General features: G+C 44.6%; 2 protein-coding genes across 3 annotated transcripts; both read right to left on the bottom strand.

Annotated features, from left to right (window-relative positions):
- Nucleotides 1-1,797: 1,797 nt before the first annotated feature.
- On the bottom strand, nt 1,798-4,850 carry LOC139346597 (CD276 antigen-like). Its single transcript, XM_070985755.1, has 5 exons — nt 4,778-4,850; nt 3,715-4,029; nt 3,003-3,317; nt 2,797-2,872; nt 1,798-1,876 (listed from the first exon to the last, which is right to left on the bottom strand). The coding sequence occupies exons 1-5, from the start codon at nt 4,848-4,850 to the stop codon at nt 1,798-1,800; spliced, it is 858 nt and encodes a 285-aa protein (XP_070841856.1).
- A 12,296-nt stretch (nt 4,851-17,146) lies between these two features.
- hhla2b.1 (HERV-H LTR-associating 2b, tandem duplicate 1) lies at nt 17,147-25,610 on the bottom strand. 2 transcript variants are annotated; one of them, XM_070986271.1, is made up of 7 exons: nt 25,433-25,610; nt 21,255-21,608; nt 20,028-20,312; nt 19,536-19,862; nt 19,150-19,257; nt 18,193-18,252; nt 17,147-17,886 (listed from the first exon to the last, which is right to left on the bottom strand). In XM_070986271.1, the coding sequence occupies exons 1-7, from the start codon at nt 25,500-25,502 to the stop codon at nt 17,801-17,803; spliced, it is 1,290 nt and encodes a 429-aa protein (XP_070842372.1). In that variant the 5' UTR covers nt 25,503-25,610; the 3' UTR covers nt 17,147-17,800. The 2 variants fall into 2 exon arrangements, with proteins under 2 accessions (XP_070842372.1, XP_070842373.1); XM_070986272.1 differs by lacking the exon at nt 18,193-18,252.
- Nucleotides 25,611-26,426: the final 816 nt, after the last annotated feature.

Genomic DNA, 26,426 nt, shown 5'->3' with positions numbered 1-26,426 from the left:
GTGTTTGGGATTGAAATCACTGGTTTTTCTATTTAAATACATCTGCAAAATAAATCAATGACACACATTATCAATCAGAATCGGGACCAGTTTTTATGATTTTATTCAATTATTAAAATACTTTTCATGAACCTGGTGAATACAGTAATGTGTTGATGGCTGGGTATGGAAGTCCACAAGGAAAGACCGTCAGCTGACAGGAATGGGGAGGGTCTTTCATCATCCTGTTTGCAGTTTTTATCACTCATCCATGTTTATTTCAGCTGTTGAATGAGTGAAATCACGACTTTAACGAGACTCAATGCGGGACAGTCTGAAGCTCATCACATAAACATGGATGACATCTCATTATTGTTGTTGTTATTATTATTAAAGCCTGTACGATTTTGAGATGACGTCAGGTCTGGCTATATTTCGAAAGTGAAAGCAGCTTGAGACAGAAGATACTTTGGGGGACAGAGATGAAGCACAAACACTGAACTATCGCTTACGGTAAACGGCCACGCGGAGCGGACGGCTGGCCGTGAACGCCTCACTCACCTACCTCCTCTGGCAGAGGCCAAAATGCCCAGAAAAGTCCCGACCAGCAGACACAGAGCGCGGGAGACCTCCTCCATCCTCTGGAATATCCTAGAACTGTTTGAGGGTGGAGCTGATCCAGGATCCGATGTCGCTCCAGGTCCCTCTGCTGGCGGTGGTCTGACAGAGACCGTCTGACATCATGAGCTCCGAAGCAGCTGAAAACACGGAGACTAAATGCAGTAAAATCCCTTCAGCGCGCAGGTTTATTCTCAGAGCTGCAGAGAAGGACGACAGAGCGGACAGATCGATGGAGAACAAGAAGAAAATAATCAGAAGATTCATCCGGAGAGAAAATAAAGATTTCTTAACGAGCTCCACCTCAACCAGCTCCAACAGCAAAATCCTGCTTTCACGTGAACGCAGCAGTCACAAGTGTTCAAAAACCAACAGAAGCAAAAGTCCCTGAATGTCACACTGTACAAGATTTCTCTGTAACTGAAATATTCATTAAAAAATCAAAGTCAAAGTTTGTTTGAAAGAAGTTCTTAGTGGAAATTGTAATATACGTATGTGTACTTCAAGTATGTCTGAATATTGAAAGCATGTTTCCAGAACATTCATAGAAATGGGTACTTTAAATAAATTGAAAGCATACTTTTAATAAATATACTACAGAAAATTCCCCTTAAGGTCAATATGTAACGTGCACCTTTAAGATCATTGCTGTCAAATACTTCTCTCGTATACTTTCAGTAAGTGTGTTTAAGTACTTAAACACATTAAGAGTACATGAATCTTGTGCCGCCATGATGTACTCAAATGTATATTTTTACTCTCTAATCTGTGTATTTCTATTTCGAGAGACAAACGTCTTTCACACCTCTGTCCCATCACTGGACGATGGCGACGAGTCACATTTTAAAGGCGATCAAACGTCCTGAACGCTGTGAAAATACACAGGATGCAGCTCAAATGTTTGTATGTGTTTTTTTGTTTTCATCTTTTTTTGTTAGCACCATTGAAAACACAGTGGACGTGCAGTCAGTAATCACTAGATTTCCTGTTTCTTCTTCCAGTTTCTGTTTGCAGAGCAGGAAATAAGTGCGTAAAGTATCATTTTATCCTTCAGTCCTCAGTGAAGACGTTTGTCCTTTTGTCCGTCTTCAGTCGTCTTTGTGGTTTGCTGATATTTCTACATTCATGTTGGAACAGACTGAAGAGTCGTTGAAGACAGTCGACCTTCAGAGCAGCACAGTGAAGCCTTCATCTTCATCTTCATTTCACTGTGACACCATCATCTTCATCTTCATCGTCCCTCGTCTCCTGTCCCTGCAGACGCTTCATCTCATGTGTTCTGCAAACAGAATTGAACTCAAGTCAGAGCTGAAACACATCAAGATGAAATGACTTCTCTGACTGAGAGAGAGAGAGAGAGAGAGAGAGAGAGAGAGAGAGAGAGAGAGAGAGAGAGAGGAGTTTTCAGGTATTTAACAGAAGTATTGATGGAGCAGAGCTTCATCGTCAAACCAGGCAGGAGATCTGTCTTTGTCTCACCAGGAAACACAATAAAAACAGTGACAACAGCATAAATAATAAACACAAGTCATGAGTGACAGCCAGGTCCCACAGAGTGATTTGGAGAAATTCAATGTCAGCAGTGTTCAGCTTTAACAGTCAGAGCTCAAAAAGAGTTCAGTGAACAGAATCATTATTCCAGACAGACGAGGTACTTACTCAGCCGCTGGGTTTCCTTCTTCTGTCCGACCTTTTTTATTTTTACATTTACAGTAAACTGCAACTCCAACCAAAACGGCTGCAACCAAAATGACTCCAACCACTCCAACTATAATTAGATACACTATGTCTGCTGGACCATCTGAAGGGTCTGAAAGAGAAAAAGAGGCTGTTAACTGAATCCACTGAGGGTTGAATCAAGTTGGACCTGAAAACGTCTCGAGGAGCATCTCCTCAGTTCAGGACTCAGCAGTCTGCCTCCTCTACCTCACTCAGCGACACATATCTAACAGAGCGAGGACAGATGATTTGACAGGAGTGACGGAGGCGTCTGATGTCACAGCAGAGAAACAGCAGGTTTAACGAGCGTTCACAGGTGGCCTCATGACGAGCTGAAAGACTGTCGTCCACACTGACAGACACACCAACGACCCCACAGAGCTTAAATCCTGGATCTCCACAGCAGTCAATAACAAGAATAACAACAACAATTCATGATCATGTCAGGGTTTGAGGTTTAGGGTTCAACTTTGACCTCACTGCTCACCTTCCTCTCCTTTGACTGAGGGTCGTGAAGGACTCGGGGGGACTGATGGTGGGTCTGTTGGAGCTGCACCTGCATGAGGAGGACAGAACGAATTATTGATGAAGGGATTGATTCCATTTAGGCCAAATAAACAAACTGTAATGACTATTAGAAGTGCACAGCGTTGTATTTGTTTGTATTTTCCATGTGTTTCTCAAACCTTCTACTTTTAGGTTGATAAATGACTCCTCATCGCCGTTGATGGTGCTGGTGTAGCACTTGTAGCTGCCCTGGTCCTGAACCTCCACCCTTGTCAGCATGAGCGAGGCGTTTCCTCTGGAGATCTGGTCCTTGAACAGTGATGTCCTGTTCCTGAAGCGCTGCTCCTGGTCTGCCAGCTGGTCTTGGTTGTCGTAGTAGGTGTGGACCGTCTTGTCTCCTGCCAGCTGAATCCATTGGATGAACACATCAGTGCCACCCTGGAAGCTGCACGGTAAGACGCAGCTCTCCATGGAAACACAGGTCACCTGAGCATCTGCAGCATCAGGTGAAGAGACATCAGTGACTGTTCATGTGTTTGACCTCAGTTATTTATCTTCACCTCCATTACTGCATTTGGATCTCCACACCAGTCCAACAATAATAATAACAACAATTTATGATCATGTCAGGGTTTAAGGTTTAGGGTTCAACTTTGACCTCACTGCTCACCTTCCTCTCCTTTGACTGTGGAGGACTCGGGGGGATTCAATTTAGGCCAAATAAACAAACTGTAATGACTATTAGAAGTGCACAGCGTTGATATTTAAAGTGCATTTAAGGCAAATCAAACCTCCAGAGTGATCAATAAACTGAAGCTGAGTGTGGAAAACACACATCAGTTTAATGGTTTTTAGGTGTATTTGCTTGTATTTTCCATGTGTTTCTCAAACCTTCTACTTTTAGGTTGACAAATGACTCCTCGTTGCTGTTGATGGTGCTGGTGTAGCACTTGTAGCTGCCCTGGTCCTGAACCTTCACCCTTGTCAGCATGAGCGAGGCGTTTCCTCTGGAGATCTGGTCCTTGAACAGTGATGTCCTGTTCCTGAAGCGCTGCTCCTGGTGGGCCAGCTGGTCTTGGTTGTCGTAGTAGGTGTGGACCGTCTTGTCTCCTGCCAGCTGAATCCAGTGGATGACCTCGTCAGTGCCACCCTGGAAGCTGCACGGTAAGACGCAGCTCTCCATGACGACACAGGTCACCTCAGTATCTGCAGCGTCAGGTGAAGAGACATCAGGGACTGGTCATGTGTTTGACCTCAGTGAACTTTTGTTGGTGGAGATCCTGCATTTTGTTTCTTAACAGGAATTAAGGAATTATTTCAACAACACCAGCTGACTTCTCTTGAATCAATGAAAGAGTTTCACTTAGGTGATACTCTCTGTGTGTGTGTGTGTGTGTGTGTGTGTGTGTGTGTGTGTGTGTGTGTGTGTGTGTGTGTGTGTGTGTGTGTGTGTGTTTCCGTCCCAACAGGTTATGCAGGATTCCAGTTCAATCTGATAATTCATGCTCTGAATCATTTGTTCCTTTGCAGCAGTTTCATTTTCACTTCACTTGTTACAATCGATTCTTGATGTTTGAGTGTCTATAAAAATGTTTTCCTAATCAAAGATTTTGTTTGTATGGTACCGAAAAGTAATCAGTCTGGACTTTGCTGCTTGATATTTGTTAAAGATCTGCTGCTGATTCAAAGGATAATCTCTTAAAACACTGGCAGATACACCAAAACCCTCTGAAAGGCCAGACACCACTGTCATATTCTGGGGGGGGGGGGTGTCACAGACCTCTTACTTTTTACTGTAAATCCATCTTCATGTCCTCTGTTTTCTGGTATTCCTGCTGTTTCTTGTGAAAGTCACCACGACTGATGCAATATACCAAGTTGAGACATATCTGTGATTTAATCTGTGATGTTTTGATGGAAATATGTTCAGACGGGCTGTGAACGCCTCACTCACCTCCTCTTGCAGGACTCTGCAGAAATGTCAGGACCACCACAAACACGACGCCCTTGATCCCAGCCATCCTCATGTTCAATGTCCTCTGTTCACACTGATCAGTGTCCTGTGTGAAGACAAATCTACAGTGGTAGTGACTGCCTACTGGTCTGACTAGTTACCTGAAAGACTCATGTGAGCTCACCATGAGAAATATTCAATCAGCCATCTGGGACGTGTTTGAAATACTTGGCTCGCTGCTGAGGTTTGGTGTACGCCGAAACCTGTCAGTCAAAGCCCTCTTACGGTAAAAACAAAGAACAAAATGTAGATAAGGTCCAAAGCATAAAATAATCTAAACAGTTACAACAAATGTGATCAGTTAAGGAAAGCGATAAAGAGATAAAATTGAGCTTCAGCAGCATTTTGTAGCAGCTGCAGTCTTTGCATCTTTCGTATGAGTAAAGTACATTGCAATCGTGGAGTCTGGAGGAGATAAAAACATGGCTGACCTGATCTAGACCTGTTTGATTAAATGTCCCAGTCGACCAAAGCAGGACTGCAGCACTTTAGTCACCTGAGAACCTGACCTGTGAATACAGACCTACAGACCTGTCACCCTTTTTAAAAATGTCATGTTGTAGCAGCTCTCAGGGCCACTGCACTTTTTTACTTTTATCTGATTACATTTACATTTTTACATCAGTAGTTTTACTTTTACTAAGTAAATTTACATCAAAGTAATAGTAATTTCACTTTGAGGTTATACAGCCCAGCTGACCATGAAGATTTACTGCTTCAAATGGCTTCATGAAGTGTTGTGGAATACCGTCATTAACAGGTTTGCACAGGTAAGACAAAATATAGTTGAAACTAAGCATCGCAAAGTGTGTTTGGGAGTTTGAGATAATACTGTAAGCTTGAGTTTACAGGACATGCTAGCCTGGGCTATGTGTATGTGCTGGACGCATTAGCGACCAGCGTTAGCCATTAGCTTTTTGATGGCTAATACAGCTAAGTGTTAGGGAGGACAAGCTGGAGTGATTCCCAGGCTAGTAAAAGTGCTAACAGCTATCACTACTATGATTGTCAGTTATAGCCTGGTAAAATGTTTAGCTAGGAAATGTACTCCAGCCTCAGTACTTCATGTGATGTTATTTTATAGTTTTTATTTTACAAAGGCGGTAAGCTAGCAGAGTTATGTTAGCTTAAACTTGTCAGCAGAGGTAACAGGATTAGCGTCATATCTACGGTTTCATCTACACGTATTAGCGGTTCGCGTGCTAATAGAAGTGTTAGCATTAGCGTAAGTGATCGACAAGCCAGTAAAAGTGCTAACTTCAGTGGTCATTTGTTGTCAGTTACAACCCTGTAAAATGTTTAGTTCATGTGCACTAATCACAGTATTTCATGTTATCTCATTGTATAGATTTTACTTTAGACAAGCAGTAAGCTAGCAATGTTAGCTTAAACCTGTCGTTAGAGATAAGGAGGTAACAGAATTCACATAAACATTAAGATACGATATAGACTATTCTAGCAAGCATTAGCGGTTCGCGGGCTAATGGAAGTGTTAGCATTAGCATAAGTGATTCACAGGCTAGTCAAAGTGCTAACAGCTGTCTTTAATGGTCTCTGTTGTCAGTTACAGTTTGGTGAAGTGTTTAGTTAATGTACACCAACCACAGTACTTCATGTGGAGTCATGTTATAGCTTTTACTTTAGACAGACAATAAGCTAGCAGAGTTATGTTTGCTTCAACCTGTCGTCAGCGATAAGCAGGTAACAGAGCTAACATTAACGTTAAGCTACTAGCGCTTTGCGGGCTAATAGAAGTGTTACCATTAGCATAAGTGACTCACAGGCTAGTAAAAGTGCTAACGGCTATCATTAATGGCCATGTGGAGTCCATTAGATTATTGTTTCACTGTATGTTTTACTCATCAGCATGTTTTCTGTTGATGCTTTTGCACACTTATTTCTACACATGTAAATGTTAACTGGCCGTGTTCAAAGTGGACGATGACCAGAAGTTTATACAGAACTGTGAGTTCAGGTTACTGTTGAGAGACAGCCGAGCTGATGCACAGTGAATGAGCGGCAGATGTTAGACATATAACAGTGTTGCTGACTAAATACATATAAAGAAAATATCTAAATATATGTTTGTTCTTTCAGAGAGTAGACCTGATGAAGACAGCCGTCCTCCTGTCTGAGCCTGACACCTGACTGACTGCTGCCGTGTTTCTGCTGCTTCAAGTTACCTGAAGCTACATCATCTCCACCCATCTAGCAGGTACACACAGCACATGAAGGAGCCTGGCAGGAGAATATAGGTCAAAAGCCAAGATAAATGTGGTAACAATAAGCCAGAAAAAGGACTTTTACTGGTGGTGAGAGTGGACAAGAGTTGAGTGACTGTATTTCCCAACACTTTGCTCCCAATCATGTTTTTTCAGGTAAAATTAAGCAAACATGCCTAAAGTAAGTGTTTGGAGTAGGAGTCAATCAATCAATCAGTTTAAGGGAGGACAGGTTTTGTCATTTAAAACGTCCTCAGTTCCTCCTCCTTTGCATCTCTTCCTTGCACAGCGGCATGCTGATGCAGGTATAATGTTAGCATGGCAAAGTCTGGGAAACATGCAAAGTTTGACCTGATGATGGCGCCAGAGGAGAAGTTAAGATCACCAAATTCAGAATGGGTTGACTCTCCAGACCTCATTGAAATCTGTATCTAAATGCCTCCCAATGTTTTTTGGACATTTTCTGAGTTTCTGGATGTTCAGTCAGATGTTAAGCTCAACACAAACACACACATATATGAGCGGTGCCTAAATTTCTATCCTCTCACAGCTGACGTGGCCTGTTTGGAGCATGTGAACAGAAATGCTTCGACAGTCAAATGGAAAATTTCTTTCATTCTTGTTCCTTCTGAACAAAGATCACTCGCTGCTGTGTGAATATACACAGACACATAAAACTACAGGTGGATGTCTGAGCTACATTTCTTTGCAGCTCCATGATGAGTAAAACTGAAACAGGTGCATTTATTGGAAACTGACACACCTTAATGTGAGGGTGATGACAGCCTTTGATGTAAGAGAGCTAACCTGCAGTCTGTCAAACGTGTACCTGCTGAAGTACAGGTACTGTTTGTGCGTACATGTGAAAACACTCCTGTAAGGTGTAAAATAGACCATTTAAACTGCTTAAAGTTAAAGTTTCTGCTCGCTCACAGTGGGATGTTTTCATCAGACCTCATGGCTGCAGTGTTCGCTTCAGCTGACTGACTCTATCATTTGTTCTGTTTGAGGAAGTTTTGCTCAACTTTCTGAACAAACACAAAACAAAACATGGAGTACAATAAATATGTTTTATGAGATAAAGCTTTACAAAAGAAGGTCTACAAAAAGCATGATGTCATTTCTGCTGATTGGTAAAAGTGCAAATTCACATAAACTTCTCAGTAAAATCAAATATATTCCACTTTCATTCTTGCTAAAACACAAATGTTCTTTCTTTTCAGGATTTAATCAGTAGTGTTCTTGTAAATTTACTTGTAAAATCTGATGCAGCTCTGTTCATGCTGCTCATTTTTGTTTGGCCTCCAGTGGCAGAAGAAGCCGTGCTGAGGTGAAATCACTGCTGGATGATGAGACACGAGCCTTTCACCCAGAGGAGCTCAGTAAACAGTATGTCTGCTCCAGCTGTTCAAATTAATGTCAGTAATGCTCTCTGAATACATTCAATGTAATTACTGTAGTCAGCTCTGTGGAGCTAGCTGGACACACAAGAGATGTAACAACAGCAACAAAACAACACGATAGTCCAAAAGACAAAGGTCCTTAAACTGTGGCCACAGCAATCATTTAGTGGAGACAGAAAAAAAACAGCATGCGAACTTGAATATCTGAACCAAACTTCATGCTAATCCATTCAACAGTTACCAAGATACAATATTTAACTCTGAACCCGAGTCTAAGAGCGTCTGATGGTTCTGGTTCTTCACAGTTTACCAAAATATTCAACGCACTGAGGCTCAGAGCGACACACTGAGTCTGAAGCTCATGAGCTTTCCACTTATTTATCTGGCTTTTTATAGGACGGCCAGAAAAGCAGAATACTCTTCTGTTTCTGTGCGATGACTCACTTCATCTGTCCAGTGTTTATTTTAATCACTTCTTCTTTACCATTGTCTCTGAGAGTGGACGACATGAGGACATGAGGACATGAGGTAGAGGAGGAGCAGCACGCTGTCATTCAAAGGCCAAAGTCTCCCACAGTCAAAACAAAAGGGGAGGAGAGCAGAAGCCGTGTAGTGCAGAGCTTTAGTCTTAGTGCAAAGTTCTGGTTTAGCTTCGCTGCTTTTTTAACTGCCTCCCGTGTCCTCCATGTGGTATCAAATCCTTCAGTCTCCAGTGTCGAGGTCCATTTGTTTGTGTAGAATTTCCTCTTCTGTCCATTTGACATGAATTTCTCCAGGACAGATTCACTCATGTTGTACAGCCAGAGTCTTCAGAGTAATGCTCCATTTATTTGGCTTTTCCAGAGCTGTGGGTTGAAACACATCAAGTTCAACACCTTCTATCTGCCATCAATCATCTTCATTATAAATGGCTTATGCAGAGAACAGTGAGCTGACAACAAGTTTACGCATTGCAGTTGTGCTGTTGCTATTTTCACTGCAGAATATACAGTATACTTACTTCATGGGTTGTTGTTCTGGGTTGGAGTTGTCTGGAGTTGTTTCTGCCCGAATCCAAAAGACAGGACCATTAGTACAAACACAGACAAAATATTAAATGATGATAAATGATTCTTACTGTTATTATTATCATTTACCTTTTTTAGCTTTTTTACTTTTACACAAGACTACCGCCAGAACTGATATTAAAACCACAGTGCCGACCACCCCAGCTACGATGGCTGCAACATGCGTGTCTGAAACAGGAAAAGATTCAGTTTATTAATCTTTCTACCAACCAAACCTCCACAAGTGCAGCCACACATACGGACTCGAGGTGTCGTGTGAATGGGGCTCAAGTATCAAAGCTGATTTTACAGATAATAAGAGCTGCTGCTCAGACGTAGTGAAAGTTTCTACAACCTGCTACCGTACCTTGAATTTGCTTTTCCATTATCCACACACAGGTGTTTTTCACCTGCGAGCCCTCGTCATTGGTGCGTTCACAGGTGTAAACCCCCTGTTGACCTGAAGACAGGCCTTGTAGTGTGAGGCTGCCTGACTCAGACACAGCCTTCACCTGCTGCCTCCACTCCTCTGACACTGTGTAGGCGTCTCGTCCGGTCTGGATCACGATGATGTGACTGTGGTTGAATGTCCAGACGAGGCTTTTTGGGGGAGTGTCTGAGGGGGGGCAGTGGAGTGTTTCTTCACTGCCTGAACTGTCGATACGAGCTGAAATGACACAACACAAACACACACATTTAAAACAGCCATAAAATGTCTGGTGTGTTTATAAAGCCTGAACACGGTCTGTGATGGTGACTGATCCTGATGAAAGCGTGGCCTTGATGCGAGCTGGTTGAGGCAGCTGGACCCTCCCCATAAAGCTCACAGTGCAGGTCTTACTCGATTTAAACAAAGTGGCTGTCATCTGCTTCCTGCGAGTGCCGACGGTGCAGGTGTAGATCAGATCAGTATCTCCGTCTGAAGGTGTCAGAGAGCTTGTGATGCTGTAGAGCTGCTGCTCCGTCTGCTGGACGGTGGTTGTCTCGTTGAAGGTCTTGCTGGATGGAGGGCTGGTGGACCAGGTGAGCTCAGGTTCAGGGTAGATCCCCTCTGAGCTGCAGGTGATCCTGTTTTTGACCTGCTGAATGTCGACTTTATGGACCGGAGCTGCAAAAGAAAAAGACTTTTAACATGTTTTTGAAGTTGTGATGTGGGAGACATGATGGTGACGTCTTCAGTGCTTCATCCTGTGACTTTTATGCAGTGTACACTGATGATATCAGTCAAACTCTGGGCACAGCGTTAGTTCAGTCCTCGTCCTTTTCATCACATCTGTATGCACGCTAATGCGATGCATTCATTTCTCTCTCAGCCTCACTGTCGTGAAAATGGACCCAAATATCACCACGTTTCTTTCACAGCCCATGTTTCCTGATGTTGCCTTCCTTCTTAACATTCCTCATGTTTGTGACTCATGACATCTTGATATTTAGTCATAGTTTTTTTTTTTATGTGGGCAGTGATTTCCTTTGATAACTCCTTCCTTCTTTCTCGATTAATCATTCATTCCTCTCCCTATTGTTCCCCACCCAAAGACGTGAGCTGGACCTTGAAGAGAGGATGTTATGACCTGGATAAAAACAGTCTGTTAAATGTGAATATAAGTTAATTACTAAAGTGAGGGAGCAGTTTGGAGGGAACGAGTTGGAATATGAAAGCAGACATTTCTAACTGAATGGAGGTGAACTCTTACAGCCTGTTAGTCCACCTGCACACTTTGAAATCATATCATAATCATTTCCTTTTATGACTTTTTATTGGGTACAAGGTTTCGAAGAAACTGAAGAAAGTGTCTGTAGGTGTTCACTGCTCTTTTTCATAAAGGTCCAACAGGTATTTTCACAACTTTAACAAACCAAATGTGGTGAACAGATGGTTTGAAGGCACCCAGAGTCACTGCCAGAATTTCCTCTTCAGAGCTCTGGACCTTCATAAACCTTCAGACATCGAGGTGCTTCACCACAGAAAGTCTGAGCAGTTTCTCTTTCGTCTGTGTTTTCTTTATCAGCGCGGTTAGTTTCTCACACCTCCCCCATGCACATCCTTGTCTGTGAGACGACCTTATTCACATGACCTTGCACGAATGTCAGACTCCTTTTCCTGGGAGTGAAATGTTTTCAGCCAGATGTCCGTCTGCTGTAGCTGAGAGCTCAGCACACTGCAGCTTTATAGAGCAAAGCCACGGACGACATGAACATTTCCACCAGTGTGACAAACACCTTTACTCTGGAAAACACGAAGTCTTTTTAGTCCAAAACATGTGCTGCTTTCAAAATGTGTTCTCTGCTCAGTAGTTCGTGTCGATCTGAAGTTCACTGAACTGCAGACGTCTAAGAGTCAGTCACAGTCTGCTCACCTGCAGTCCTTTGCACTCAGGTGTGCTCTCACATGTTCATACATGAATAAACACACAGCATTTCTTGTGATAGTTTGTATTTTCTGTGTTATGAATCTCATACCTTCTACTTTTAGGTTGATAAATGACTCCTTGTTTCCATTTCTGGTGCTGGTGTAGCACTGGTATCTGCCCTGGTCCTGAACCTCCACCCCTGTCAGCTTCAGCGAGGCGTTTCCTCTGGAGAGCTGGTCCTTGAACAGTGATGTCCTGCCTCTGAAGCGCTGGTCCTGGTTGTCCAGCTGGTCTTGGATGTAGTAGTAGGAGTGGACCTGGACCTTCTTGCCTCCTGCCAGCTGAATCCAGTGGATGACCTCGTCATTGCCACCCTGGAAGCTGCACGGTAAGACGCAGCTCTCCATGACGACACAGGTCACCTCAGCATCTGCAGCATCTGGTGAAGAAACATCAGGAAAAATGAGCCTGGTTAAAATGACCATGTAAATCCAAATCACTCTCATCCTTTCACTGAGAAGCATGAGACATGATTGGACAACAGAGCTGATCTGAGAATCAGTGAACATCCTGGTCAAACTGCACCAACACATTTCTTTCAGAAAGACTACAGTTTGTCAGCAGCTTCGTGTTTGTGGCTTCATTCCTGTGAAGATAAGTTCTTCTTCTTCGTTCAGTTTAGCACGACACTGACGTCATGATATAAAGTTATGGTGATGGTATTTTTACAAATGTTTAAGCAGAGTGAGCTTCATCATTATTAGCTGTGGGTTGTTTATATGAGACTGAAACGCTCTTTCAGTGCAGCGTTGGTGAGTGACGCCTTTCATACCAAACATTAAAATATTCATTAGTGCGGATCAGAAATTAGACAATGCAAAAAAAACAACATCTAAATCATCTTGACTCAGTCATTGCATTTTGTTTTACAGTCACAAGGAAACGTCATGCTCAGGAATTGAGAGCAAAAACTGAAAGCATTCAGCGTCGGCAGGTTCAGCAGGATTCCAGCTCTTAATCCACAGTCACACTCCTTCACAGATTTATTTGACTGTTTCACTTTTTCACATTTTGATTGTCAATAAAACCTTTTTTTCGTCCATATGAATCCAGGAAGGTGTCTTTTTATGAAGTAGACATGGTCCCTCTGGACTTTGCCACTTGACTGAAGTTCAAAGCGTCTGCAGTAAAATCTCAGCTTTTATCTGCGAGCAGTTCGATATTCATTTAAAACCTGAAGCAAAGCATTACCTTGTTGTACTTCTTCAGTTAAACTCTCATTTTAGAAAGATGCATTTTCTCACTTGTCACTTTGTGGTTTCCAGCTGTACGAGTAGTTTCTGTGTTATATACGTAGAGATTCTTACAGATTGATATTGTTCTTCGCTGTAGTGAAGTTCACCTCCTTTCTATTGAGGTGAGACTGGAATAAGATCCGATGGGCTGTGAACGCCTCACTCACCTCCCCCGTTAAGAGTCCACAGAAAGGTCAGGACAGCCAAAAACACAACACTCTTGCCCGCAGCCATCCTGTTGAATACTCCTGTGTTGATACTGAAGTGAACTGAAAAAGAAAGAATGCAACTCTGTAATTAGTGACAGCCTCAGCAAGGCTGCCGAACCTGCCTGACTGCTCCACACGATTCAACATCTGACACTATCCCCGCTGGCTAATTTTACATCATGACACACTGTGTGTGTGCGTGTGTGTGTGTCCGTACCAAATGGGGGGGTTGCAATGTGCCAGCGGGTATTTGTTGTAACATATTAACCTCAAGGGCAGAGTCTGCTGATTAAAAGAAGTTGCATAAACATGCCAGAGGTCAGATTTCTCCGCTGCCCTACATAGTGTTTACTTACTTTTAATAAACACTCACATAAAATATGATATAATGACTTTCATGGTGCATATCCAGAAGAGAGGACAAGTAGAAAAGCTGTCAAAGTCCGTCAACAATAACAGTGTAAAGGGGTAAATGTGAGGGGGAGACGCTCCCCTGATATTTAACGCCTGTCGCTTTAAGAGAGTGTTGCATTCTGGGTAAGTGCTTACTAACGAGCTGAGGCTGGTGAATGGCGGAGCTCTGCTGTGGATTCGCATTTCAGGGGCATTTCAGAGATGTAGTGTCTGTACAGATGAGCTGAGTGTGTTCAGGGATTCACCCACAGGTTCGACCCTGTGTTGGTTTTGTTTGCTGCTGGCGAAAAGAAAGAAAAGACGAAACGTGAGAACCAGACAGCTCACGAGCGTTAGCATCCGGCTAACACGATAGCGGCATATAGATTAAAATAAGATAAGATAAGATATTCCTTTATTAGTCCCAAAGTGGGGAAATTTCCAGTATTACAGCAGCGAAGTGGATAGCAAAAAAAAATAGAGGGCATCAGTAGAAAATACATTTAATAGCAAACAAGCAATCCAAACAATATAAACAAGGAAAAATATGAACAATTTAAACTAGGGGAAATACAGAAACTAGCAACCTAGTATGAGGAAATGCAAGATATGGGAGTGGTAACAATATACAGTGTTTTCAAGTTTACACCATGGCACAGGAAACACCAATATTACACATCGGAAATAAGAGATTCAGGTACTGATGTTGCACATTGGATGATAGTACTTCTGACTGGAGTATTGATACTGCACGTAGGAGTAATAATTCCCGTGTCTAGTAATTATTTAATGGTTACTCACAGTTAAAAGAGTACTTGTAGTCTTCATGTTAAAATCTCTCTCAGCACGAAGTGGTTGCCCCATTACTCCCTCGCCTCTTGCCTTCTTTCCTCATGTTTCCACGTTTGTCCTGGTAAACACACCCAGTCAGTGTTTCACTGACACAGTATTTATACTCAGTAATTACTCTGCAGGGATTTATCAAAGTCTCAATTAGGTTTTAGTCTTCAGATGGAAATATCATTTAAGCCCTTAGTTGTCTTTTTTCCTCGAACTGTAAAACACAACCAGAATAACAAACAACCCACCAAACACAGAGAACAATAAATAAAAGAAAATATCGTTTACTAAGTCGTACTTACTGGTTTGAACAGCTGGTTTATGATGGAAATGTGCGTCGTAAACTCATCTTTCTTTTCTTCGTATTTAAAGCCGAACTGAACCGCTTTACATTTCAGTAATCCTAAACAGAAAAATGGAGAGAGATTTGCAAATCTTCATCACCCAGATTTCATCCGAACGGTGGTCTCCTCTGGATGGGGTGTGGTGGGAATGAAGGCCAGGACGAGATTAAATCCAGTTATTGTCATATTGCAGTCCGTTATTCAGCACTTTGGCATTTCAGCTTCCTTTGATACAAATTGCACCTTTAGCTCACGTCCTTTGACAGGATGTGTTTTCAGTGGAAGCAAAGAGTAAATGCAGTCTGATGTTTATACTGATTCAAGCTCACACACACCATCCTACTGCCTCAAATGCACACTAGAGCACCATACAAGGACTGATCCGCTGCCACAGGCAGGAAGTCAGAAATAATCAGTGGTGGAAGAAGTATTCACATATGATTAGATCATATAGATCAGATAGTATTAGATCACATAAAGTAATAAATACTCATCGTACAGAAACACTTTGTTTCAAGTTAAAGTCAGCAGTGAAGGGTTACTCAGTAAAAGTATAATATATTAGCATTAAAATGTAAAGTTCTCATCATGCAGAATGGCCCCTTTCAGAATAAGACTGTATATATTGTATTTTATTATTATTGATGGTGCATCGCGCGACTGTTGCAGCAGGTGAAGGTGGAGAATCTGCAGAGTAACTAGTAACTACATCTGAGAGCGTCAGTATTTACATGTGAGATGCGGTGAACTAGAAGTATAGATTAGCCAAAAAAAATTAAATATTCCAGTACAAATACCTCAAAATTTTATTTAAGCACAGTACTTGAGTGAAGGTACTTAGTTACTTCCCACCACTGGAAAGTAAGGTCTCTCTGAGATGGACTAACACGTTTATTGATGGGATTTATTGATATCAGAAAAATCTAGAGTAATAACAGCATCATCCTTTAAGATCATAACACAAGTACGTCACATTCAAATGCTGCCTGGTGCACTTTTAAAAAGTTCTTTCTGAGCATCGTTGTCACTTCCAGCCTGGAAACACCAGTTTGACAACATAATCTTATGGTCCACTTACGAGCTTCCTCCGGAGGTTTCAGCTGACTTCGCTCAGTCAACATGACGGTGGCACCTCACACCTGATACCAGGTGACGTTTTCACCAAGATACACAGTGACACCTGAGCAAACTTCATGAGCTGACGAAAGTGTGTGACCGTAGCTCAAAGCTGCAGAGAACAACACAGACGCACGCCTTCAGTGATTAGTCCTTTTAATAACATTAATCATGACACTTTGTGAAGGAGATCAAGTATAATTCAGGAAACGTGATGCGTGTCTAAGGTGTGGCAGTGCAGAGCGAAGCAGAAACTACGTGGATCTGCTGCAGATTATATATTGACAAGGTTTCTTCTGGGCCAATGACAGCAAGTTGAACTTTAATCTTTCCACGTCAGAAAGAAAGTATTGTTCAGTCACATCAGTGATTCACAGTCACATTCATCTTCTCATCCATCAAACAGCTCCAGGGGTTTGACCTCTGGGACTGTCCTTTCAGTTCAGCTTAAAAGCAGCAGGACAGAAGAGCATGAAGTCAGTCTTTGTGGACTTTGACGTCCAGCCTGTGTCGGGAATGACTGACTGAGACCTGCAGAGGAAAGAACAGATCCTCACCTGGTCTGAAAAGGTGGCAAACACAGCAAACTAAACTAACTACTAAATCAGGAACTCAAAGTCCATTTTATGCATTTGTTTTCTCCACTGCATCTGAAGAACTTTAACACTCAACAGCATAAAACGATCAACAATAAATATCATGAAAGTGTGCTCCCCTGGTGCTGGTGCCACGCTGTGCTCGCTCTGTGGCCACGTGCACGCCACACCAGCTTTTCAGATGTCTGAAGGTTCTCGTTCATCCAGGTCCACGGTTCCTCTCAGCACTCAGAGGATTTCAGATGGTTAAATCTTCATTGGAATGACTGCGATCAGAGGATTCGCTTGAAATCAGTGCAGATTTCTGCATCAACCTCATCTTTGATTGACCAGCGGAAGGCCGTCTTGATAGAGCTGACCTGTCCGTTAGCAGGCTTGTCAGCTTAGGGAGCTTTAATTTCCCTCCTCATTAACTTTTCATTGAACTAAATGATGTCAGACACGATCAAACAGATCAGTAAAATAGACTGCAGGGGTTAGGGGTTACTGCTAGAGCACTTCACCCACTGGACATGTGTGCATTGTCACCATGACAAGTTTTCTGGAGCGACCAGGCCCTAAAGCAGCCACAAGGTTTGTTTCTGACCACTGAGTGAACCGCTTTGCCCCAGCACTTCCTGTGTATGGGTTAGCAGTGCCCCTGAGCAGAGACTTTCACGGCCAAGAACTGTGGGACTAAATTCAGACCTGTGTTCCTCTGTTCAAAATGCAGGTCAAAGTCCTGAGGTCCTGAGACGGTTCCTGGACCCCTCAAAAAGTCCCTGCGCTGGAAAGAGGTTTTTACAATCAGCAGGATTTCTCTTAAAGTGTTCCTGAAATAACAGCAGATTCAGAGCTGCACTATCAGGGTCCGCCGACCCTTCATGAAGACGCTGGAAGCCTTTTGTGCATTTCTACACTGCAGCATGCACAGTTAAGAAGTTTATCAGGGTGTCATCTAGAATCCAAAGGGACCCAGAAGAGTTCCTCAGTAGAACACCCAAAGAACAGTAAGTTGAAAGCGTTCGCTAGAATTCATTTTTCAGAAAAGCTCTCAAAGAAACGTCCCGCTCCTCAGAGGCCGGCAGTTCTTTGTCAGTGTGTGGCTGTGTGCGTGTTTGTCTGTTAGTATTCTGTTAGTCTTCGGTGGTTCCAGGTTCACTTTGTCCTCAGGTCAGCTGAGGGCCGGATTGACCGTTGGTGCCGCCTGAAGTCAAACAGCTGCTCTCGTTCAGGTTCCGCTCTGCTGCCGAGTCTGAAAGAAGGCGAAACACAAGGGTGTGGATGAGAGGACGAAGAGGCAAAGACCACGAGGTCACACAGAAAGACAAATCCTGACTTCATGACGGTTATTATCAGGTTTTTAGAAAGTGAAAACGTCTCTGTTTTCACTGTTCATTGGTCTTTGTTGTTGTTTGTTGTTTGTGGTGCTCAGTGAGGGTGAACTCAGTGTCATTCAGTTCAGGACGGGACAGCAGAGCAAAGACTTGATCAACGGCTCCATCTAGTGTCTGGTTTTGGTCTTTCAGCTGGTCAAATTTTTACATTTTGGATGACTGACCTTTGACTAAGTGCAGCTCTGTCACCTCCTCAGGGTCGTTTCTGGCCTTTGAGGCGCTTCCTGGGTGAAAGAGAGACATAATGTGTGTAAGATCGTCTGAAATGACAAATCAGCTTTGAGCTCTAAATCTCAGACCTGCACAGAACAGAAAACAGAGACAGAAAACGTCCTGAGCTCTTTGCTCTTTGTACTTTCTTGTTTTTCTTGCCTCGCCTGCTCCTCCCTCTGCCGCTCACTTCCCTCCTTTCTGACCAGTTAGTGTTAGTTAGTGGTAACTGGTCTGACTGGTGTGGGTGTGGAGTGACAGTTGTAGCATTAATAGCTTGGTTTATATTCCAGTTTTTGTTATTACATACATGTGAAGTACTTGTATGTGTTGACTGTCAGCAGGCTGCCCTGAACGCTCACTGTGAGACACACAAGCTGGAACAGAAACACTGTGTTTTTGTTTTTTTCTCTGAGAGCGTTCAGCAGTTAATTTCTGCCACAAAGAAATAAAAACGTCTTGATTTAAAGCTTGTTAACCTTCACAGCTGTGAATTGAACTCTTAATTTAATGTACTTTTTATTTGGGGTTTGGTGAAGAAGTCATCTGAACAGCTGCCTTATACATCGATGTTATACTAAATTTAACAAACATTTTGCTTTTTTTTTAGCTTTCTTGACAATAAAATATAATATCTTAGCAGGAACCAAACAAAAATGTTCAAATGTCCCTTTTAAAAAACTCAAAACATCACAGAAATGCTAATAACAATCAATTTAAGACCAAAACCAGACTTTTTCTGCCCACCGCCAGTTTGAATTGGAGTTATGTGAATGCACATATTTTCAATGGCGTTTTAATTTGTGTTACACGGTGTGTGTGTGTGTGTGTGTGTGTGTGTGTGTGTGTGTCCAGTCAAGCTGTCTTCTTTCTGTCTGTTAGTGTCCACGTCTCTTGGAGTCCATCCGTACCTCTCATCTTCAGGTAGGCCAGCATGGCCGCCAGAGCGAGAACCAGCGCAGCGATCACCAGACCGACAATCCACCAATAAGAGGGCGCCTCTGAAGTACTGCGCTCACCTGCACACAGGTATACACACACATATTACATGTCTTACGTCTGATAGGACAGTCACTGGAGCAACAAACGTGCATTAATCCGCCACTAAAAATAGTCCTGAAATGCTCAATGTCCTGTTTTTTGGTTAAAAACTAGAGTGAGCAGCTGAACCTTTTTAAATAAAACTAGATTTTTGTGAGGTGCTTTCAAAGATTTGTGTCTTCAGTAGGAACCAGTGGACTCTGGGCTGAGACAGGAAGTCAGAAGGGGTCAGTCTAACAGGTGTTTGTGGCCTCACCTACAAGACTGTCGATCGTGACGTCAGCGCGTTCGGTGTGAGTGTTGTACGGCACCGAGAACACACAGCTGTAGCTGCCCGTGTGCTCCAAGTGCTTGGGGTCCATCAGCCGCAGGGAGCCGTCTCCAAACGGGACCCTGAAGCCGTCCAGCTCCACGTGGTTGTTCCAGGGCGGCGAGGAGACGCTGTGCCCCGAGCGGCTGTCGAAGGTGAGGATGTGGGAGAGGTCCTCGCCATTGGAGAAGCTCCAGTGGAGGAAGGGGTTGTTCAGGTAAGGAGGGGCGTAGCAGGGGATGGTCAGATCTTTCCCCTGAGTTCCTCTTATTTCTACCAGAGAGCAGGAGTGAAGGTTTGGCTTCAGAAGAGGCGTCAGACACAGCATTAGAAAGTAAAGTGTTGTGTTACTGATACATAAACCCTCCTTAAATCACATTTCTTTTGATATCGACCTCATCCTTGATGGCTCAGTGCTGCAGAGCTCTGTCCTCTTACCTCGCTCCCTGAGTGAGGTGGTCCAGGCCGGGCCGCCGTAGGGCGTCGTGACTTTGCAGATGTAGATGAGGTCAGGTTGACCGTTCAGCCTCTTGAGGCGGCTGTCCACCGTGTAGAGCCCCTGTTTGTCGGCCAGCATGCGCGTGATTGGTCGCAGGTCCTCGAAAGTGGGCGGCTCAGTCGCCCAGGTTACGCGAGGAGCCGGGAAGACATTGCGGATGGTGCACTTCATCTCCTCGTAGCCGCTCAGCCTTGTCAGCTCCAGAGACAGCCCTCGGATGGGTGCTACACACACACACACAAACACAAACACACACACACACACACACACACACACACACACACACACAAAGACACTCACAGCATGCTAAAATGTTTCCCAGCAGCCCCTGATGATAGACTCTAAATGCCAGGGCCCAATATAGCCCGTCAACTGGTGATACCATTCTCATGAAGATAACATTAGAGCTGAGTTAACACAATATAACAACGCCACAAACATTCTTACAAGCAGCGGAAATACTTTAAACAACCTGCATGTGTTGTGTGGCAGAATCAAAGTATTGGCATGAAAATCTGTGAGCAGGAAGGTTTGAGGTGAATCTGAAGTAATTATGCACGCAGCAATCAGAATAAAAGCAGGAGATTATGAAACAAAGTCTGCAGACGTGCTGGCGCCTCTGTGAGACTTTAAGCGCAGCAGGCGAGCTAAATGCTAACATCAGCATGCTAACATGATCGCAGTGACGATGCTAAAATGCTGTTTAGCATCAAAGTATTAGACAGAGTGAAAGCTTCACTTTTCTCTTACGTGAAGCTGGATTAATGATCAAACATTCATCTTTTTCTGTTTCTAGCAGATCATTTTTGATTTTTTTGGACTAATGGAAGAGTCGGGATCAGCCACAGCGAGCTGATGAAGAGCCGCTCAGCACGGTCAGCAAATCACATCACACTGTAATTATGACTGACTCCTTTAATAAAGCAACATGGGTTTGTTTGGCTGATCTGAAACCAGGTGCAGCAGCTGCTGGTCGAGTGTTTGCTGGAGTATTAAAGTGCACCTGCAGTTACCACCAGGTGTCACCGAATGAACCGGGACTGCAACCTGAAGGATCATGAACTAACAGACAGGTAGTACACCTGTCTTGTCCTGTAATATTATGCTTTCGACTGTTTGGTGTGACAGCATGCTGCTCTCACGTCAAACCTTATTTCTAAACTCACCTTCCACCTTCACGATGACCTTCGCGTCGTGTTCGCCCTTCGAGGTGCTCACATGACACCTGTAGGTGCCTCTGTCCTTCAGCCCGCTCCCCCTGAGGATCAGCGTGGCGTTTCCGCGGGATATCAGGTGTGGGAAGATGGAGGCGCGGCCAGCGATCTGCTCGTGCCTGTAGTGCTCTTCGCTGCTGTCGTCGTCGCTGTCGTCGTCGTCATCGTCGTCATCGTCGTCGTTGTCCCGCTCGAACTTGTACACCACCACGTCCTGCCTGAACCACTCGATGGTCTCCTTGCTGCCGGGCTGGAAGCTGCAGGGGAGCACGCACTCCTCGGAAACAAAGCAGGTCACAGCGACATCTGAAACACGACGTGGAGAGTCGAGGTGAGTTCACTGAGGTTTGACTTCCTTTGGTTTAAATGCAAGAATACACTGCTGACATCAGGTCAGACTGCATTTGGCAGCTTTTTGCCTGAGCAGAGGCCACGACACCGACCCCTTCTCTCGCGCTGGGGCCCCTGGAGGAGTTTCCTGCTTTGGCCAGCTGGTAATCCGGCCTTGCTTTGAGGTAAGAGCGCTGCACAAGGAAACTGTTGAGCGTCACACTCCTCTTTGTCAGGCACAGATTTCCGAGCATGAGAAGCTGCTGCCTGTCAGACATCAGCATGACTCCGCTGAAACAAACAGACTCTCGTGGTCTGTGGTTGTTTCCTTCAGATGGTTCAGATTACACTTCAACAAACACCTCTTCAGGAAGAAACCTCTTTATTATGTTTCTGTGACACAGTTTTCAGACAACAAAGGGGGAAACACTCCTTGTGGTCACGTTTGCTTCATTATCACCGCAGAGCCCGTCTTTAATGTGACAGCTGCCTGTTTTAATGAACCGTACATGTTCCCTGGTGCTCGTTTACGACGGAGGAGCACTTAAAACATTTACACTGACGGCGGAGGCAGAGATGTTTGGGTTAATGAGAGGCAGCAGTCACTTCCTCCTGCAGATGAAGGCAGTCTGTGTGAACATGGAAGTCATTCAGACTCAAAGAAGTGCTCTTGAACGGGTTTTGCTTCAGGCTGTGTGGACGTGAAAGTGATGGAGAAGCTGCTGAAACGTAGCAGGAATTACCTGCGAGCTGACAGCTGAAATCAAACTGCTTTGTCATCACTACCCGCGCAGCGTTGAATAAAAATCAGAAAGCTAACATGGTGTCAAAGTGTTTTCTCGGCTAGGAGACGTAGCATCTAGCTAGCAGGAGATTCGCAGGTCAGTTAGCGGCTCACCGTCGTTGGTCGATCATCAATGTTTTGTCTGCAAGCTGCTCAGAATGACATCAAACATGTTTCAGGAGAGTTCAATAAGCCTCTCGTCTCGGTTTGATGTTGGAGCAGCTGGTTAGAGAAAAGACGTCCAGCGTCTGTTCAGAAATGTTATCATAATATAACAGAAATGAGGTTTAGGCTTTGTAGGCTCTAACCTTTGTTTTAACGGTATTTGACGACGACATTTTCACCATGTGACCAGGAAGAAATAACACCTTTACATTCGTGATATACATCATAACACACAGGTTTCAAGTGGCAGCTTCAGACCTGGACTCGTCTGAAGCAGCAGTGGCACAGCGTCGTGAGAGCTGCAGGATCTGGAGTTCAGCAGCTGGCGGTGAGTTCCAGCATATAAAATAAGATCGTTGCATCATCCCGGAGAGTCCCGTGGCTACAGTAAACATGTAAGATTGAGGTCGTCGTTGAAAGAAAATACACAAAACCGCTTCCAGAAGTGGAGTCTCAGGATGGTGTTTCAGCACTTTCGTGTCAAACGGGGACATAGTTTTAAGGTGAGTGTCCCAGCTGCCTGACAGTGAACACGTCTCACAGCTGTTCACCCTGAACCTCCCGCCATTGCCACACATCCAGGGTGGAGGAGGATTATCAATAGACTGAAGTGACGTTTACTGGCCCACACGTATGACGCAAAACAGGAAGTCAGACCTTATTCTTGAGAAATACAAGCGGGGAAAACTTCCATGTGAACGTTCCAGTTTTTACACGCCTGTGTGGCTGAACAGATACACGACAGCAGGGAAGTATTATCAAACCACGTCTGAGCTACAGCAAATGTCGTATTTCCACAGTTTCGCATCTACTGTAGCTACAAGCACTGCCAGCTTGTCCTGCGCACAGGTGTGTTCATTTCAGGCAGAGGCTGGAGTGCGAACATTTCTGGTTGTTGAGCTGTTTTATAAAAAAAATAAAAAATCAATACAAGTCAATACAACACAAACGTAAATGGAAATGACTTTCCATCCGTTCACGGCCACGCTGCATGCTGTTGTTTTGTTGGGGACTATTTTCAGCGGCGGATCGATCTACGTTTGGTGACCTGCAGCCACTGTTGTGTTCAAAAATATATTCAAAATGTTCTCTAAAGCGAATCCGATCAACTGACTGTTGTCAGTTTGTCTGCTTGGTGAGCTTCAGTGCAGAGATGGAAACTCGAGCTCACTTTGACTTTGACCGTAGGCGTCGGTTTGGAAGGACTGACTGAGGATTTTGTCCTCCATCATTTTCACTGGAGGTGTGTTCGGAGGGAGTCTCTGAACGTCCACAATGCACAGGGATGATTACAGCAGGCAGAGTCTGTGTCAGCGCTCGCGTGGGCCCTGACTGTGAAACAGATGTGAGGATCGCTCAACCCTCCTCGAAGCATGTTGAAGCACTTCTGGCGACGAGCTAACGGTGATGTCATTGTAGGTGTTTTCCAGCAGCTGTCCAGCGTCTGCAGGCTCTCAGCTCGCTCACGTCGGAGCCTCAAACTGTGTGCAGGCTCTCTGTCTGTCTTCACGGTGGCCTTTCTGACCGTCATCAAAGGCAAAACACCTACGTTGGCACGTGGACCCACAGAGAGCAGCGCTGAATTAACTCAACACAGAGATTATTCCCACAGAAACTCCTTCACAAAGCTCTGGTCTGGTTTCACACGCCTCCACGACCTCTTCCTCTTCATAACTGACTCGTCCAGGTGGCCCGTTGGAAGACACTGGTCATGAGTTTGGTTTCACTGGTGAATGACGGGATTAACTGTTTCACCTGAGCGGCTCTTTCAGCACCTCCCCTCCTCTCTGACTGTCTGACGGGTGCTGCCTGCTCACGCCCGCGGCGCTTCCTTTCATTCCCGCTCTTCTTCGGCAGCAGAGGAATGACTCACATCTCTGTCTCACACCTGCACGCTGCAGCACAGTGGGCGGGCTGTTCACCTGCCCGGCGGCCCCGTGGCGTCGGCCCCCGTCACGCGGCCCTGTGACTTTTCGTGCCCTTGCAGAAAGTCTTGCGGTGAAACGTTTGCACTTGAACAATCAGCTGAGCAAACAGGGTTTCTTCAAAGCAGCCGCCAAACATTTACTTTCATTCATTTCATAAAATAAACACTCAGCCTCGTCCAGTTATGCACTTTAACCGCTAAAAAAACAGAAGAGTCCTTCGAAAGGAGTGTGTGAATAACTTCTTTCTGAGAGCCGCCTCAAACAGCTTTGCTTTGAAGGGTCATTTTCTTGACCTACGCGTCTTGAAACGTACTCGTGCGTCAGGTTTTCCTGCATAAATCTGTTCTTCAGATTATCACCACATTACCAGGTGCTGCAGATGTTAGGAGTCAAAGAAACCACGAGGGACGCTGTCAGACTCAGAGGAGAAATGTTGAACTTGTGCCTCTCTGTGTTTCGTGCCACGTACAGTAGTGCCTGTGTTTGTGTACATATCACATTTCTGCATTTGACCCTCTTTTTTTCTGTGCGCTCCAGATCTCAGCGATGAAGCTGGTGGGTAAAATGTTTCTGTAACCCTCAGGAATGACGCTCTGAGCCATTAAAGCAGACCAGACTTTTCCTCGAAGTTCAGCTGTTCCACTGTTTCTCCGCTCGCTGTGGTCGGACCATGTTTCCACCCTGAGCTCATACCTGACGTCAGAAGTTTGGGGGAAAGTTTGGAAAAGCTGTGCGACAAACGCGGCACAGTTCTCTGTGGAAGACAGAAAAACCTTCAATCTGGCAACTTTCAGACTTTCCTCCACAAACCTGATCTGTGTATCAGGCTGTGTGAGGAGACGCTTCAGCCCGTTAATCCCTGTGAATGAGTCCCTGCTGCAGATCAGCTGAGGCTGCTGGACAAAGAGGCGTTTGTGTCTTACCTGGGGTTTTGTCCTGCGTGGCGAGGCTGACCCAGAGGAGGAAACAGGCCCAGGTGTGTATCAGTGACATGGTTTTGTTTCAGCTGCACACATTTACGATTGAGACACGCAGAAACACACGTAGACAGGCTTCAGTCCATGCTTCTTCCACCGCGCTGATTCCAGGTGAGGCCTCTGCGGCGCTCTGCATCAGACACACATGTGGGGAGAAGGGAGAGAGGAGGCGTAATTAGAGGCACATTCCTGATGAAATGGACACGGGGAAATAAACAGTATAAACGTGACGGAACATGTGCAGCTTTCCGAGGAGAAAGCAGGTTGATCCTGGGAGGATTCGGCTGTCTTCGCCCTCAAACCTCACCGAAACACAGAATATAAAAGTGAGATTTGCAGCTGGAGCCCGGCACGCTTTCATCTGCCACAAACTCAGAAACCCAGAAGCCTTTTTGGCTTTGTTCGCCGTCATTCCTCTCTGTCATTTCTCGGGCTTATCCTCCGTGTCGAGCCCTTCTTTTTATCTCTGGAGAGGTTCGATAAGTGAAGAGGAAGAGGATACATCTGTCGCTCATGCACGATCAAACCCTCTCACTTTATCTCAACGCCATCGTGACTCTCCAAAGCAAACACAGGTGAACTGGGTGCCGTGCATCAAAGAGCGGGAGGAAATGCGAGGTATCCTGCCGCTGATGAATCTGTCGTGACGGTTCAGGAAATTTACTGGAGCACGTTTGAAGCGCGCAGGAGAGGAAGAGTTTCATGATGAGTCGGGTGATGAAGTGGGGTGACGTGTTGGGGCTGGAGGTGAGTCAGGCCTGCTGGCACATTGTCTTCATGTGTTTACGTTGCTTCCTGCGTTAAAGCTCAAGACAATTCCCTCTTCAAGTGTTGGAGAAGCACATTGTCTCATATTTACTGCCGCTGGTGAAGAAGAAGGGCAGCTCTTGGATTTTTTTCCAGTTTTTCCTCCTGTAACAGGCGTGCACTGAATGACTGA

The sequence above is a fragment of the Chaetodon trifascialis genome, chromosome 18 (assembly GCF_039877785.1).
Source record: "Chaetodon trifascialis isolate fChaTrf1 chromosome 18, fChaTrf1.hap1, whole genome shotgun sequence".
NCBI lineage: Eukaryota > Metazoa > Chordata > Actinopteri > Chaetodontiformes > Chaetodontidae > Chaetodon > Chaetodon trifascialis.
This window is presented reverse-complemented; position numbering and strand designations above follow the sequence as displayed.